Below are 18,578 nucleotides of genomic sequence, written 5' to 3' on the forward strand. Positions count from 1 at the left end.
AAACCTTTATCTTGGTCCTTGCTTGTATACAGGCTGGTTCAATAAACCTTTATCTTGGTCCTTGCTTGTATACAGGCTGGTTTAACAAACCTTTATCTTGGTTCTTGTTTGTATACAAGTTGGTTTAATAAACCTTTATCTGGGTCCTTGTTTGTATACAGGTTGGTTTAATAAACCTTTATCTTGGTTCTTGCTTTTATATAGGTTGGTTTAATAAACCTTTATCTTGGTCCTTGCTTTTATACAGACTGGATTAATGACCTTTATCTGGGTCCTTGCTTGTATCTAGGCTGGTTCAACAAACTTTTCTCTAGAGACTAGGTCCTTGCTTGCATACAGGCTGGTTCAACAAACCTGTAGCTGGGTCTTTGCTTTTATACAGACTGGTCCAAAAAATCTTTATCTCGGTCCTTGATTGTATACAATGCCAGTGTGTTAAAAAATTTCACATGATATATATGATTGAATGAGAATAGGAGATTTTTTCATAATCAATTTAAACATTGTAAAGATGTAAACATATTTATCCACAGAAATAATATTTTACAGGGGTAAATCCAACAAATAACTGACAAAAATAACAGACATCTCATTTATCTTTGCAATTTCTGCACTTTTGTTGTTCATTAATCAGAAGAGCTGAAACATGCTTTAGGAGATTAAATTCTTGAGACTTTATAACAAATTGATTTATACTCTAGCCAGCAGCTTGATTTCCACTTGAGCTGGTACCTTTTGAACAAACAGACATAAGTTCAGTCCTTCGTGAAGCTATTTCAGATTTAATTTTGTTTTTTTGTTTCAAAAGTTCTAAGCCTAGGTTTACCTTGTCACGTGAACAAATTTTGAAATAAGATTAAGCGTAGAAATCCACCAAGTTTATTTTTATTTAAACACCACTTCAATCTTTAAAGTCTGTAGCTTGAATTGAACGTTGAGTGAAACGGTTTTAGATACATTAATAGCAGGCCATCAAACCATTAACGTAGTGTTATTATGGACTAAACAATTAAACCCAAATGTTACAGCATTGAAAATGAAACTGGCAATAACAGGAACCATCCATCCATGTTAATGGTTATACACCAATATTGGATCAGATCAGCCATCAAACTCACTTTACACCATCCAACATACAATTTCAAGACCATTTTGAGAAGATGAAAGAAATAGAATATTCTATCTATAAACTTAGCTTGTCTGTCTTGCCTGTCTGCCATATCCAATTAACGTCAAAACGGCTGAACCCATCGTGCCCACATTTTTTTGAGGCAACTCACATGACCCCAGTGAAGATTTATGGATGCTCAAAATCACAAAAATTTTATTAGACCACGAACATTTTTATTTAATTCACGAACCTTTTTGTTATTGTTTTATAATGTACACAAAGAAGATGCTCACAATTTAAATAGAAGATGGGCGCGAAGCGCCCTAAAAGCCTACTATAATTTGATAACTTCTGTTTGTTTGTTTGGATGCCCAATCATAACTCATGAACCTCTTACCCTGTTTGACGCAAATTTTGATTGGGGAACTCGGAAGAAACACGGGAATATTTTGTTGAGTTTTGTTTAGTTGAGTGATTCAAGAAAAATATCTAAAAACGTAATTTACGACCAAAAGTGTGAGTAAATGGTGGGTGTAACGATGAATAACCTGGGCAACGTTGGGTTTTAAGCTAGTGCTATGAGTGCTATATACAATTGAAATGAATATCGCATTCGCAGCTTTTCAAAATTAAGAAATATTTAAACCAGGAAAAATAATTATTATCAACTATTTTTTTTTATTTTTACCAACTTCCTGAATTAAAGGAAACAAAATCATCTGATATTTTTTAATTTCGCAAACTTTAAATTATAAAAAATGGATTATTTCTAAAAAATGTAAAATGGGGGTGATATGAATTCTGTAGTTGTTCATGAATTACCATGGAATCCTTTAAGATATATATATTATGTGTTAACAATAGAATAAATTGAACAATATTATAAGATCCAATATTTTCTATTCGACTCTTTCTTCCTCCTTCAAGTGTATCTATTACTATCTATTCCTTACATATCTAATACCATATTCAAGCTACAAAAGCTTTATTCTTCGATCAGAACATGTAGAATCACATAATACAGTTTTTTTTTTATCATTTTATATATATATTTTTTTTTGGCAAACCTCAAGTATTTTGGGGCTGAAATAATCTTGTTAAAGAATTATTTTATTTTTGTCTGATTTATTTCTGTGTCACCCTGTGATGAAACAAAAGATTGATAAACAAAAAGAAGAGTGATGAATAGATTGGAATGAGACTAACAACTATTCTTTTGAGAATTAACTCTTAATATTAAAGAAAAAAAAAATATATATCTATTTATGTTTATCAGGGGCTTAGTGGGGGGGGGGCTGTGGAAACCCCCTTCTTCTATTATATAAAAAACCTAGTACCCCCCCCCCCTTAGTCATTTTTACTGGCCACTTATCTAAATTTCTGGAAAAGAATAATAAGGTCATTAAGAAATATGTGTAGGAGGGAGGGGGGGGGGGGTGTCCACAACTGATCTCTTATTGATATAGATTTTTAAACCTAATACCAGATAAATTACTTGAATGAAAAAGAACATGACAAAACTATGAAATCTTGATATTTCAGGAAGATTCACCGAAAATAGTTTGTTAGCGGCAAATGACGACGGATCTATTCTTTAAAGAGGTAAATATATATATTTCCATTAATGTTTTTTTACTCATTATATTTTAAAACCATATCAAACGATTATTTGGGTAAAGTACTAATACTAATGGATTTCTGAATGGGTTATGTGAAGTATGGTTTTGCAGAGGATTAGAACGTGTATAATAACGTTTTATAGCATGAATGAACAAGAATGTTAAAAATCCAGCAAAAAAAGTTTTACAGTTCTATGAACTTTGAAAATCCACTAGTAAAGCTTTAAATTTTTTCGGTGAAAAAAGTTTCCCCTCCCTAGTGCCTGGGTTTCCCTTTCTTGTGCCTGGGTTTCCCCTCCTTAGTTTCTGGGTTTCCCTCCCTTGTACCTGGTTTCCCCTCCCTAGTGCCTGGGTTTCCCTCCCTTGTGCATGGGTTTCCCCTCCTTAGTGTCCGGGTTTCCCTCCCCTGGTTTCCCCTCCCTAGTGCCTGGGTTTCCCTCCCTTGTGCCTGGGTTTCCCCTCTCTAGTGCCTGGGGTTCCCTCCCAGTCCCTATTGCCTGGATTTCCCTCCCTATTGCCTGAGTTTCTCCCTAGTGTCTGGGTTACCCCTCCCTAGTGCCTGGGTTTTCCCCCCAGTGTCTGGGTTTCCCCTCCCTAGTGTCTGGGTTTCCCCAATATGACCTAAAGGAGAGAAGTTTTCAATGGAATCTGTAGAGGTTAGAGTCGGAGAATCAATCAATCATTTATCTATCTTCTATCATGTTTAAAAACTGGATTTTTCATCCTGGTATATTTATCTTGATTTTTGATTTTTGATTTTAAAGAAAGACATTGTTCATGTAGGTTCCAGGCTTTTTGACACTAAAATACTAGTGTAAAATATTTGGTTAAAGTGTTTAAAGGATTGTAATGTAAAATTTACAACGGTGCATCTTAATTCTTAATCCAAGAAACAATTTTATAAAAGCTTTTTAAGGGTAAATATTTCTTTTAAAATGATTCCTAAAACCCAAAAATGTATTTATGTTTACCTCCCAAACACAATAAATAAAAATTGATAAGAACAACATGTGCCCCAGTGAGTTCTCCTTGAATTGGACAAATCTTAGTCACATTCCTGCTTTTCTTACCTGCAGAAATCCATGATTTTCTGCAGGGGTGTATATTTTGAAAGAATTAACTGCGGGAAAAAATTGGTCATGAAAAGGCAAGTTTCTCATCCTTTTTCATACTTTTTACCCAACAGCTAATTTTTCCCTCTAAAAATAATTAAATTTCCCCAATTCCCTAAACATACCTATCTTCTGGAGAAAAAAAGAGGGGGGGGGGGGTTTATGATTTTCAGTAAAATATTCACCCCTGGTTCTGACTTTCATACAGAAAAACTTAAATATTTCCGTCAACACTTTTTAAAATAATCCCTTTAAAATCTTGTTTTGACAAGTTTTTTAATATTTCAGCCTAAGATGATTGAAAAAAGCAAGTAGTTCTAGTCAATGGGATAAAAACATAAAACTACAGTATTACAGAGGGTTACCCACAAAGAATGAGACTCCAGAGACTTCTATACGGAATTAAGACTGTCTGGTTGCCGTCCACTGTAAACTTGATACTTTCTTTGCTAAATCATTAAAAAAGCCATTAAAAGAATATTTTTCAATTCAGACGACTTAATTTAACCTTGATTTAGTCATATTTTAAGAATTTCAAGTCGTCTTTACAGTCTCATCCTTTGGTGGTAATCCTGTAGATTATGGGGTATAACATAAAAGGCCAGAATTATACGCTTTGGGATGAAAACATTGAACTTTATTTTCAAGTATGGCAGACCTGGATAATTTCTCTACCCGGGGGTATCCTTCTCAGTTCTCTATATCCCAGGTAACAAAATTACTCAAATAAATACAAATGTTATAATCGTGTTTTTATTTAATGTTTTGAGACAGTAAAGTTGATTAATTTATACTTACAGAAAACTACTTGATAGAAAATAGTATTTTCTAATGAAAGGGCATACAAGGGAAAACTAGGGCACACATGGAGAATAAAAGTTAGGTTTCTTTACATTTCTTTTTTAAACACAGATTGCCAACGTAATGTAGAGCAACCAACAATGATTAGATCTATATTTGTTTTTGTAAAAAGGATGAAAAATAAATAGCCCCTTAGGAAACAGTTAAAAATTACTTTTTTACTTGGATTTCACATAAAAATTCTGATAAAAATCTAAGTTGTTTTTACGTGTGACGATTTAAGAAAAAGATTTCATTAAAGGGAGAGAATGTAGTATTGTTCAGTAATTTTTTTAGGATTAATTTGAGACCTATAAGACGTTTTTACTGTGTATATTTGTTCAACAAGAGCGCAAATCCAGTCTTAAAAATCCTCATAGATTGTCCAATGTCCATTTTGGAGAGATGATTTTGAGAATCGGTATTTTAAAAACTATTCAATGAGGACTACGAAAAATGTAACAACAATTTGACGGTAAACTAATAAGTTTAGGAACAGATTGAGAAAACAAAAATTAACTCTTATCATCGAGAATAAATAATCTTATTTAGTTATTTGTTTCTGTAATCTCTCATTTTTCACAAGCATTTTCTGTAGATTTCCTGCAATTTTTATTGAAAAGACGACATTTGAAGAATTTGAAGAAGTCTGCAAACAAATTTGTAAAAAGAATAAAAAATTGATTTAACATTAATTTTATACTTTCTATTGAGAAATCCAATTAGTTTACTTTAGAATTGTTGTTACATTTTTCGTCGAATTGTTATTGAAAACAAATTTTAAGAACTGATTTTCAAAATCAAAACTGCATTTTCAGTTCAACTACCATACCTGGCCGGGCACTCCCTTTGAAAAATGTGAATCTCATTCCTGAACTTCAAGTATATTTTTAGATGTAAAAATATTTCAATTTTCATAAAACTAAGTTTATCCTGATCACATTCTAACTTTGGTTGCAGCTCAGTTACAGAAACTGCACAAAGTTTGACCAAATTGGAATAATTCAACTTTTCAATGGTTTCCGAGTAGACGAGAGCAGTGATAGAGGTTAACCAACCCAACAACAACAATGCAACAACAGTAGTCCAGGTAAACAACAACAATACAATAACAGAAGTCCAGGTAAACAACAACAATATAACAACAGGAGTCCAGGTAAACAACAACAATACAATAACAGAAGTCCAGGTAAACAACAACAAAACAATAACAGAAGTCCAGGTAAACAACAACAATGCAACAACAGGAGTCCAGGTAAACAGCAACAATACAACAACAGGAGTCCAGGTAAATAACAATAATACAATAACAGAAGTCCAGGTAAACAACAACAATGCAACAACAGGAGTCCAGGTAAACAATATCATTACAATTACAGGAGTCCAGGTAAACAATATCATTACAATTACAGGAGTCCAGGTAAACAATATCATTACAATTACAGGAGTCCAGGTAAACAATAACAATGCAACAACAGGAGTCCAGGTAAACAATACCATTACAATTGCAGGAGTCCAGGTAAACAATAACAATGCAACAACAGGAGTCCAGGTAAACAATAAATTAAATTATTAAAGATAATTTTGAAAAATTTTCGTCATGTAAAATGTAAATAATACATTTACGAACCATTTTGATTTATTTATTCCATGGTTTTGGTTAATTTTTGGCGCTACCCGGATCCATATCAACGTTTCCTGATACGGATCTGGATCCGGATCCGGATCCGACCAAATGATACGGATCCGACCGGATCCGGATCCGGATCCGAAACACTGATTACAATTACAGGAGTCCAGGTAAACAATAACAATGCAACAACAGGAGTCCAGGTAAACAATAACAATACAACAGCAGAAGTCCAGGTAAACAATAAAAATGCAACAACAATTTAATAGTTGACAATTTGTACAGAATACCCAGTTTGCTCTAGTTTTCATATGAGGAAACCCACAGGCCACAAGCAAAACAGCAGTATCGAAAATACAATTGCAGAAAAAAAAGATAAAAGTTTGAGAAACATAAGTATACGTTTAATAAAACAGAAAAGTTTGATTTTACAACTGTTTGAACTGTATATTTTATAAAACTATTTCATATGATTTAGTAAAAATACTATTAAATGTAAACTTTCAGAACTTCCTTCAACTACTTTCTTTTGAACCAATTTTAACGTTTTCAAAAATGCTTAATTAAAGGTTTCTTTGCATTCGAGACACACGGAAGTGAGAATAAATCATATATTGTCTAGTCGAGTTCTGAGTTTAAAGCATTAACAATTGGGCGAAATAAATTTTCAACAAATTTTATTTTTATTTTATTGAAATTTTATATCTGAAGTCTAAATAATAGTTTTTAAATCATTTGACTTTTAAAAAGCATGCAGCATTTTAACCCATTTTCTTGGTGAAATTTCTTGAATTAGTGCTTTGTTTCTTTCTTAACTAAATACTATTTATCTAGCTTCCAACCAATCCGAGCCAAGAAATCAGAAACAACGGAATTCAACTTAAGATGAACAGCATTGGAGTAGCTCAAGATATGCCGGTCAGTAGAACTACAGAGCGTCCCATATCATATTGGATAATCTACACTGCACTACACTACACTACACTACACTACACTACACTACACTACACTACACTACACTACACTACACTACACTACACTACACTACACCACACTACACTACACTACACTACACCACACTACACCACACTACACTACACCACACAACGCAAATTTTAGTTTTTAGTTTTTTGTTTTTGGTCTATCATACTCCTCGGTATATCTATCTATATATCTATCTATTTAACTAACTATCTATCTATTTAACTAACTATCTATCTATTTAACTAACTATCTATACTGCAGGGTAGGGTAGGTGAGATGTATACCCTACTACTGGGTATATCTATCTATCCATCTATCTAACTTTCTATACTGCAGGGTAGGGTAGGTGAGATGTATGCCCTACTACTGGGTATATCTGAGGAACTAACCAACATAAAACAAATCATGGATAATCAAAGTAAGTACTTTACAGTGAGGAACTAAATTTAGTAAATCCGCCCAAACACCAGGTTTAAGCCTTTAAGGGGGATTTTTATAAATATCAGGTTTCAGGGTGATTTTTATAAATATCAGGTTTCAGGTGGATCTTTATAACCATCAGGTTTGTGGGGGGATCTTTCTAACCATCAGGTTTCAGGGGGATCTTCATAACTTTCAGGTTTCAGGGGGTTATAACCATCAGGTTTACGGGGGGATCTTTATAAACGTTATGTTTCAGGGAGGATCTTTATAAACGTCAGGTTTCAGGGGGGATCTTTATAAACGTCAGGTTTCAGTTGGATGTGTGTAACCATCATGTTTCAGGTGGATCTTAATAACCATTAGGTTTATGGGAGGATCTTTATAAACGTCAGGTTTCAGGGGGATCTTTATAACCATCAGGTTTCAGGTGGATCTTGATAACCATCAGGTTTATGGGGGGATATTTATAAACGTTAGGTTTCAGGGGGATCTTTATAACCATCAGGTTTCAGGTGGATCTTAATAACCATCAGGTTTATGGGGGGATATTTATAAACGTTAGGTTTCAGGTGGATCTTGATAACCATCAGGTTTCAGGTGGATCTTGATAACCATCAGGTTTATGGGGGGATATTTATAAACGTTAGGTTTCAGGGGGATCTTGATAACCATCAGGTTTCAGGTGGATCTTGATAACCATCAGGTTTATGGGGGGATATTTATAAACGTTAGGTTTCAGGTGGATCTTTATAAACACCAGGTTTCAGCATTTAGGGAGAATCCTTAGTAACACAAGTTAAGGATTCCCAGTAACACCTGCAGGAAAAGAGGAAATGTTGGTTAATGAATTAAAACTAATTTATTTAAACTGGGTTGGGCTCCATAGTAAACTCATAAAATTCCCTTTTAAAAATATTAATTTCCTCGTGCTCAAATATAGACTTTATTTTGAACCTTTTTATTTTAATTTTGTAAATTTGATAATACTAACACTAGATAACTTAACTAGAGAACATAAGTCGTTAATTTTACTTTTTACAAACACATTATGTTGCTTGATGTGAATGTTGGGAATAACTGTGAGATATTCCCATAGAGAATAGAATATATAGAGAGGAATTTACTGGAAAAAAGTGTAAAACGGCCATTTTGTTGTACTGTTTCCATACTGCAGAGCCCAAAACTTTAGACAGGGTATCGTTATGAAAACCAGTTTTGAAACCCGGGTTTCAAGAATGGGGTTAGGCAGTTTTGTGGATATCAATATTTTTGTTGTGAAATATCATTTTATTAAGTTTCTTCATATTCTTCATTTTTTAAAATTTCTTAAATCAAAATCTACACAATTGCCAAGACCCCAAAAAGGAAACTCGGGAGTTTCGTTCAACGATACTCTTTTAAATTTCGGGCTCAGGTGTACTTCACATATCTATGCTATATAACCTGTTGGGCCCTGGAATATCATTTTATAGAAAATCTTAAATCATTGTTAAAAGAAAACCAAATTATGAAATAGGCTGGTTTCATAATTGACCGATGATCATTTCACATAGACTCTATGCCTTCCACTTTACAAACGATGATTTTCCGTTATAACTATAAATCAAATGATGTTTTTATTCATCTAATTCATTATAAAGTTTATTTAACAGTTTAAAAAATTCGAAATTGAAATGGATAGTCTAGGGAACATACTGTATTAATGTACTCTACTGTATATAATTTGTGAAAATTTACATGATTTGTACACTTTTAACTCCCTTTCAGGCTGAAAGGGACTGAAAAAATTCATACTGAGAGATTCTTTTAATTCCTCTCTATATATTCTATTCTCTATGGATATTCCAACAAAATTATAATTACTTGTAAACTCATCTACCCTGTACATAAACCTTCATATTCCAATACGTCCAACACAATACTCAAAACCAGAATAAACTGGAATAAAGGTCGTCTTTGAATTAGAAATTTACTTTGGGATTTTGTGAATTGAAATAGTTTTTAGAGATATATCATGCAGTCGTATCTATGAAAAATAACAAAATATGTCGCCAAACATGGACGATCTTTGTTCCACTTTATTCTGGTTATTACTGCATAAAGATATGTAAATATTACTGATAAACCGAAGAAATTGCCAACAAACCAACATACAGGGTGTCCCAATAAACATGGGAATTCAGTGACGAATTCGATATCGTCTTTTCAAATAATTCTTTGATTTAGTATAGTGATACCTACTGAGAAAACTGTAATCCGTAAGATTTTCGTCTGCTGTTTACAATTTGTTTGTTTATGTTTTAACTGCATACGGTTGTACTTAGTAAAACAAGAAAATTACAGTTTACACATACAGTGAACTTATCCGTCTTCTCTGTTAATATTTCAAAGACATTATACAGACATCTTACAGTCTTTTTCATAAAATAAACTCTAGCAGACATAATAATATTATACCTTTTGAAATCAGGTATTACAATGCTAATTCATAACAAAGACGTCACTGAATTCCCATGTTTGTTGGGACACTATGTACTTGTGAACCATACATAATCTCAAGCCTGGATCGACTCAATCTGCGAAAAACAAAATTTTATTTAAACCTTATTTTAAACCTTCCACAAAAATATTTAGTAAAATAAATCTTATTCAAGCTATTTCCCTTCCTCTTTTTAAACGATTATTTCATTTCAGCATAGTGTCTCTCTGTCTCAAGCTCTCTAGCAAAAATCAATGAGAATTTTGCCAATTACTTCTGAAAACTATCTGCTACCAACAAGTGCTTTATAGTGCTAAAATGTCACGTGGATTTAACGGTTCTGTCAATATTTCATATTTCATATTTCGATCACAATTTGACCCCTTTTACATAATTTTATAGCCTTTAATGTAAAATACTTTTTTTTGTTGGCATAAACATTTTGAAAAAGTATAAAATAAACAAATCTGTAAGTCTTTAAAGATTGTTGATTTATAGACGAAAACATGTTTGATTTCAAATAAAAGAAACCGAATTCTTCTCTTAGGTGTTAGTTCAGGGTGATGTATACATGTAAAGGGCTACAGAAAGGCATAAATGAGTTAATTAGAGCGGTCAAATCAAAGTCCAAGGCGTTGCGACACTTCAAAGTCGACCCTATTTAAAAAAAATTTACAAGCAGGCCTAATCTTTGTGAATTAATTCCGCGGTATGCATAGCAGCCTATGTGTTCACTATATTTTTTACCCTCAAAAAATCATTTCTTTTTGAGACAAATGTTAGTTTTTAGATAAATGTGACATTAAGGAAATTATTAAATTCCATCTAAAACAGAGCTGAGTAGCAACACATGCATGATTACGAGTAGACATATATCTGTAGAACAGAAAACATTCTCCATCTGATAAATGTGGAGTATGATGTCAGCCGGAAGATAAATGAAACAATCTGTAGGAGTGGTCTAATTAACTACAGTCAATATATATCAATTTTACACACAGGACTGTTTCTTCCATCTCTTGGTATATTTAACTTGTCTGTAGGTTATGTTGGTTTGTATCCGATATACGTATACGTTAAAACGTCTGAACCAATCGATGCCAATTTTGTTCTTTGACCTATAAGCATCACAAAGACGAAACTTCAGAGACGACTATACAAAATTATTTTATATATCGTTTTCTGCAGTTTATAGTCTTTAAATTTCTTTGCCAACTCATCTAACACTTCCTTTAACTATGTTCAAGACAAAACATAATTCGACCTTTAAATAGTTGGTGTAAAAGAGTTTAACGTCGTTATTAAAGTCTCATCTGTTATGGGTAACCCTAGCTATGTATGAACGGCTAATACAGTGGGAAAGTCATCCTCCTAAAAACCCGATTAGTAAAATATAACGCACCAAATACTTGATAAGTTTGTACACTGCGTTCACTTGCATACGAGGTTTTCGAGGATTTTTGATAGAGAAGACAACATTTTCATATTTTCCTGGAATATTCTAAGATCCAGCGCCTGCCGTGAAAACAAGTATTGAGAGAAATATTAATTTTAAAAACAAATAAAATATTTAATTATTATGAAATATCAACTATGTACGAATGCATAGAATTAAATTCGACTATTGTAGAATAAAATATATGAATGAGTCGTTTTTAATTTAATTTTCATTATTTACGGTTTGAGTGGAATAATGCCACTCCGTAAAGTAACTGAGTTTTAGTCACAAATTCTGATTTTCAAATCGCTATATCTTTGCAACCTGATGGTGTGATATTTCAAACTATCATAAGTTGGTCTAAAATAATTCATAGTTTGAAATATATACAGGGTGTCCCACGAAACATGACAGTATGCAGGACGACTTGAATGTCGTCTTGATTTTTGATATAATTTGCTGCGTTTATTTGTCAACCTAATTTTAGAAGTAAATTTCTAGAGATAATCACAAAATTTCCCTTGTCCTGCCATTTCCAAAATGTGGTCTGCCTTTTTTGTGCTTTCAATATTGCCCGAGATATGAAGAATTTCGTTCAGATTTCGACAATTTTGCTTTTATTTAACAAAATTGAAATCTGAACCAAACTCTTTATATCTCAGGTAATATTGAAAGCACAAAAAACGCAGACCACTTTTTGGAAATGCCAGGGCTAGGAGAATTATGTGATAATTGTTTCAAGAATCATACATGTTAAAGTAGATAGAAGACTAAATGTCACAAATAAATTCAAATACCAAAGACGACTTTCAAGTCGTCTTCCTATTGTCATGTTTCGTGGGACACCCTGTATCTAAGGTATCCGACATTGAAATGTATAGATATAGGGATAAGAAAATCAGAGTTTGTGACAAAAACTCAATTCTTTTGTATGGGTTCTATTCTACACTCATAGGTATGAGTCGTTTATAACCATTTTCTCCTTATAGACACAACAGATGGAAGTCAAATTAGTAACGATCAATATCGAATTAATTTCGACGTCAACCTATACCCCCTTTCATTTTTAGCGAACATTCCCTTTAAGCCTAAAATAATCCAGGTACAGGACACATTTAATTCTCTAGAAGGAGATGGTTAATTAGGTGTACCGTCCCATTTGGACCGTCTAGATCGTTTCTTTGTGCAAACTGCAAAAAGTTAGTCCGGTTTCCGTGATGAACCAATGAAAATGTAAAAAGGAGGGTGCAAAGCATTCATCTCCTAACTTCTTTAACTTTAAATATTTTCTGGCGGGTTCAGATAAATGATTCAAGAATCTGAGGTTCATGGCTTTCTTAAACAAGAAAGAAAGATTAACGATACAGTTTGGGAAGGTAGAAAAAATATATTGATGCGGTCAAAAGTAATTTTTTTGATGAATAAAATTATGTAAAAGTTAAGATAACCTAATATTTCTGCTATATTCTTTTTGTTTGAGTAATACCACTAATATACAATATGAGAAAGATCCAAGTATTGTTTATAAATATCTCTATTTATTTTTATATCTTCCAATACTAGGTATGTAAACCTCTAAACACGTCATAATATATTCAAAAATATTAATAATGTTTATTCACGGTCATGGTTGCCAGCTAAGAAAAGATCTACTTTATAACCTATACTGTATAGTAAAGGTTATTGACAAAGTAATAAAAGTAAAAGTACAAGAGCCGGGAACCTACTCAACAAAAGATGAGATCCGAAAAAAGTTTGGTTTTACTTCCCAAGTTCGTTGTTTGTTGTTGCTGTACGCTACATTCCTTCTGTTGTTTTAGCATTTACTTGATTTTCGTCTTGGTTCTCTCTTTTAACTAACAATGCCGTTATGGATTTTTAATAATGTGTACCAAACTTTGATTTTCCAATCCCGATATCTTTGCAACCCGATGTCACAGATCTTAGATATTTCGAACAACGAATCCTTTTATATCAATTAATCTAGGTTTAAATTATCCAAGGGTTACACCATCAGGTGGCAGAGAAATAGGATTGTAAAAATTTGAGTTTCTTCAAAAATGTGTTTATTAGGGTGGATCGATTTTTTCCCCTTTTCTCCTTTAGCGTCTAGGGTGTGTGCGGGATATATACGCCTACAAATTCTAAAAACTTCAAAAAAATATCAAAAATGTCCAAAACGTCATGAGTAAGACCAAAAAAAAAATCTTCAAAATGTACCAATAAGGGTATCAAGAGAACCGTCTAATCTTTTGATATATATCTATATATCTATTTATATATCTATCGATATATTCTGAAGAATGTTTTTTTTCCCACAAGTGATTTTTGTTCTATTATTTCCTTAAAATGGGTCTCAGCTCGCCATTAAAAACAATTTAATTATTTTTTTAACGAATTTCTTAGAATAGTTACAATTTTAAATTTATCCCCAAAAATTTGCCCATGAGTCATGTGATATGAAAATTATAAAAATCCAAAGCGACATGCTCGCCTTAAAATATAGGAACGAAAACGACAATTGCTACACTGTCTTCTGGTTACACCTGCACAGTAAAACAATAAAAACATTTTCTTGATTAAACGATCAAACGATTTTTGTTATTTTAATTTTTTTTTTTTAAATTTGGAGTTTGTCTGTTTATAAAAGAATTTGTATTAAAGATTGCTATAACGGTACGGGGGATGATACTGTGGATGATGGGAGAGATGATATTGTGGATGTTGGGAGGGATGATACTGTGGATGATGGGAGAGATGATACTGTGGATGGGAAACCCTGCTTCCAGTATGAAGAATATAAGAGTACAGACTCCGCCTTCGAAATTAATCAGGTATTGAAGAAGTGGATTTTCATATTTAAAAATCAATTTTAGCAGAGAAATCTCCATTAAGAAATCAATTTTAGCAGAGAAATCTCCATTTAAAAATCAATTTTAGCAGAGAAATCTCCATTTAAAAATCAATTTTAGCAGAGAAATCTTCATTTAAAAATCAATTTTAGCAGAGAAATCTCCATTTAAAAATCAATTTTAGCAGAGAAATCTGCATTTAAAAATCAATTTTAGCAGAGAAATCTCCATTTAAAAATCAATTTTAGCAGAGAAATCTCCACTTAAAAATCAATTTTAGCAGAGAAATCTGCATTTAAAAATCAATTTTAGCAGAGAAATCTCCATTTAAAAATCAATTTTAGCAGAGAAATCTCCATTTAAAAATCAATTTTAGCAGAGAAATCTCCATTTAAAAATCAATTTTAGCAGAGAAATCTCCATTTAAAAATCAATTTAAGCAGAGATATCTCCATTTAAAAATCAACTTTAGACAGTTATAAAAACAATGAGGGATTGAATTTATCTGAAAACTGTTCTTAACAAATATATATTTTGTATTCTTCTTCTGTGTTCTTCTTAACTCTACAATTTACAAAAGACTAAAGTATAACACATAATATTTTTAAATAGCATTCATTTTACAGTGTCAAATAATCTTTCTTGTAAACTGAAACATCACTATGGATTATATAAGATATAAACTGTTAACAGAAACATTTATCTATTTTAAATAATCTTTCTTGTTAACTGAAACCTCACTATGGATTATGAAGATATAAACTGTTAACAGAAACATTTATCTATGTCAAATAATCTTTCTTGTAAACTGAAACCTCACTATGGATTATGGAAGATATAAACTGTTAACAGAAACATTTATCTATGTCAAATAATCTTTCTTGTAAACAGAAACATCACTATGGATTATGGAAGATATAAACTGTTAACAGAAACATTTACCTATTTTAAATAATCTTTCTTGTAAACTGAAACCTCACTATGGATTATGGAAGATGTAAACTGTTCACAGAAACATTTATCTATTTTAAATAATCTTTCTTGTAAACTGAAACCTCACTATGGATTATGGAAGATATAAACTGTTAACAGAAACATTTATCTATTTTGTTAACTAGAATATCCATGTGGTGTGTATTATACATAATGCTAATACAGCACATTTATCTATCTAGTTAACCATCTATTCCTTAGTATTATTATTTTCGGGGGAGATTTGTAATTGGAATAAATCTGATCTCTATATACGGGGAGTTTTCATCTAGATCCATCAAACATTTGACTGATGCACATATTCAGGACTCCCAATCTGTCAACCAACAACATGATCAGTTAGACGGGGAACCCTGTACTAGTCCAGGTCAACATTCTTTTGGAAATTTACTGTTTTGTTTAGTTAGTTTTGATGTTTATTAGATAACTGATATCATAATTATTATTGTATTGTTAATTGATGTTAATCTTGACATACATTTTATAACATTACTTTTCAGTTTACTACATACACAAACATTACACAGTCTTCAAAATACACTTAACCCGTTGATATCCTATACATGCATAACTTTATACTATAAGTAATATTAATTCATGTTCCCCATTCTACAATTAAAACAAACACACACTAACAAATTATTGCACTACAAGGTGAATGACAGAATGGTATAACAGCTTGTCATGGTTTGGACATAAGAATTACCAAATTCCTTGAATAAAATTCTAGGGGGGGGGGTTTGCAATAGTAACCTATGTTTGTCTGTCTGTTTGTTCAGATGTCCGATCTGAACTTGAACTCCTTGAGCAATTTACCTAATATTTTATTAAAATAATCGTGATCGTAACTTGGTTAAAAACTCAAAGTTGAGTTGGTAGACTTTTTCAGGGAAAATTTAGTTTACAGGCAGAGCTGGGTTTCCAAGCTAGTATTACATGAAGCTACAAAGTATGTACGTATGTTACAAAATACTTTAACGAGTAATAGTTAGTAAAGGGTGGCTTGACATTGTAAGAGAGAGGTTTTTAATCATCTGTTCTGAATATTCGAGTAAGAATTAGTTAAGACGTCTGAAGAGGTTGTAACTTTAAAAAATATTTCTCAGCACAAGGAAATAATACTTAAAACACCAAACTTGATAATCAAATATAAATTTCAATCTTCTTTTTTCAATAGTTTGCACTGATGTTTAGTTGAAGTTAATAAACTTTTTATTATCTCTAAATACAATGTTGACTCAAAAGTTTATCATTTTATTTGGCAATATATTTTCTTTTATAAACTTTATGATTTTCATTAGGCCTTCTTTGGTGACTGTTCTTTGAAACATTATTTTTAGCCCGACAAAGCCAGGACATTCTTAGATCAAGTCAGTTTTTTCGTAACTATGGAATAATGGAGAGAAACAGCTTAGATTTAATCTTTATTTGTATTAGATCATATCATGAACATTGACTTCACGTTTTATAAAACACCCTGCATCAAGCAGTTTCTTTAACTTTATTTCTCACCCTGCATCTGCAAGTTTATATAAATATTTCCAACCTGCATCTCCGAGTTTATAGAGATATTCCCACGTTTCATCTGCAAATTTATTAAAAATATTCCCACCCTGCATCTGCGAGTTTATGAAAAATATTCCCACCCTGCATCTGCAAGTTTATATAAATATTCTCACCTTGCATCTGCAAGTTTATATGAAATATTCCCACCTTGCATCTGCAAGTTTATATAAATGTTCTTACCCTGCATCTGCAAGTTTATGAAAAATATTCCCACCTTGCATCTGCAAGTTTATATGAAATATTCCCACCTTGCATCTGCAAGTTTATATAAATATTCCCTCCCTGCATCTGCAAGTTTATATGAAATATTCCCACCCTGCATCTGCAAGTTTATGCAAAATATTCTCACCTTGCATCTGCAAGTTTATAATATTCTCACCTTGCATCTGCAAGTTTATATGAAATATTCCCACCTTGCATCTGCAAGTTTATATAAATGTTCTCACCCTGCATCTGCAAGTTTATGAAAAATATTCCCTCTCTGCATCTGCAAGTTTATATAAATATTCTCACCCTGCATCTGTAAGTTTATGCAAAATATTCTCAACCTGCATCAGCGAGTTTATATAAATATTCTCACCCTGCATCTGAAAGTTTATGCAAAATATTCTCACCCTGCATCTGCAAGTTTATATGAAATATTCCCACCCTGCATCTGCAAGTTTAAATGAAATATTCCCACCTTGCATCTGCAAGTTTATATGAAATATTCCCACCCTGCATCTGCAAGTTTAAATGAAATATTCCCTCCTTGCTTCTGCAAGTTAAATGAAATATTCCCACCTTGCATCTGCAAGTTTATATAAAATATTCCCACCTTGCATCTGCAAGTTTATGAAAAATATTCTCACCCTGCATCTGCAAGTTTATATAAAATATTCACTCCCTGCATCTGCAAGTTTATATAAATATTCTCACCCTGCATCTGCAAGTTTATATTAAATATTTCCTCCCTGCATCTGCAAGTTTAAATGAAATATTCCCACCTTGCATCTGCGAGTTTATATGAAATATTCCCACCTTGCATCTGCGAGTTTATGAAAAATATTCCCACCCTGCATCTGCGACATTATGAAAAATATTCCCACCTTGCATCTGCAAGTTTAAATGAAATATTCCCACCCTGCATCTGCAAGTTTATATGAAATATTCTAACCCTGCATCTGCAAGTTTAAATGAAATATTCCCACCCTGCATCTGCAAGTTTAAATGAAATATTCCCACCCTGCATCTGCAAGTTTAAATGAAATATTCCCACCTTGCATCTGCAAGTTTATATGAAATATTGCCACCTTGCATCTGCAAGTTTATATAAATATTCCCACCCTGCATCTGCAAGTTTATATAAATATTCCCACCTTGAATCTGCTAGTTTATATAAAATATTCTCACCCTGCATCTGCAAGTTTATATGAAACATTCCCACCTTGCATCTGCAAGTTTAAATGAAATATTCTCACCTTGCATCTGCTATTTTATATGAAATATTCTCACCCTGCATCTGCGAGTTTATTTTCATATTTCTGATTCT

General features: G+C 32.4%; 1 protein-coding gene across 1 annotated transcript in view; it reads left to right on the plus strand.

Annotated features, from left to right (window-relative positions):
• Positions 1-18,578, plus strand: part of LOC111698406 (uncharacterized) — a 54,911-nt gene that overhangs the window by 6,800 nt on the left and 29,533 nt on the right. The window contains exons 2-8 of the mRNA XM_023468740.1: positions 2,654-2,713; positions 4,491-4,551; positions 5,713-5,772; positions 7,147-7,230; positions 7,633-7,714; positions 14,301-14,470; positions 15,788-15,848. Coding sequence (XP_023324508.1) covers positions 4,492-4,551; positions 5,713-5,772; positions 7,147-7,230; positions 7,633-7,714; positions 14,301-14,470; positions 15,788-15,848 — 517 coding nt within the window. The 5' untranslated portion in view covers positions 2,654-2,713; position 4,491. The remainder of the gene's footprint in view (positions 1-2,653; positions 2,714-4,490; positions 4,552-5,712; positions 5,773-7,146; positions 7,231-7,632; positions 7,715-14,300; positions 14,471-15,787; positions 15,849-18,578) is intronic.

This window comes from Eurytemora carolleeae, unplaced genomic scaffold, assembly GCF_000591075.1.
Source record: "Eurytemora carolleeae unplaced genomic scaffold, Eaff_2.0 scaffold50, whole genome shotgun sequence".
Classification (NCBI taxonomy): domain Eukaryota; kingdom Metazoa; phylum Arthropoda; class Copepoda; order Calanoida; family Temoridae; genus Eurytemora; species Eurytemora carolleeae.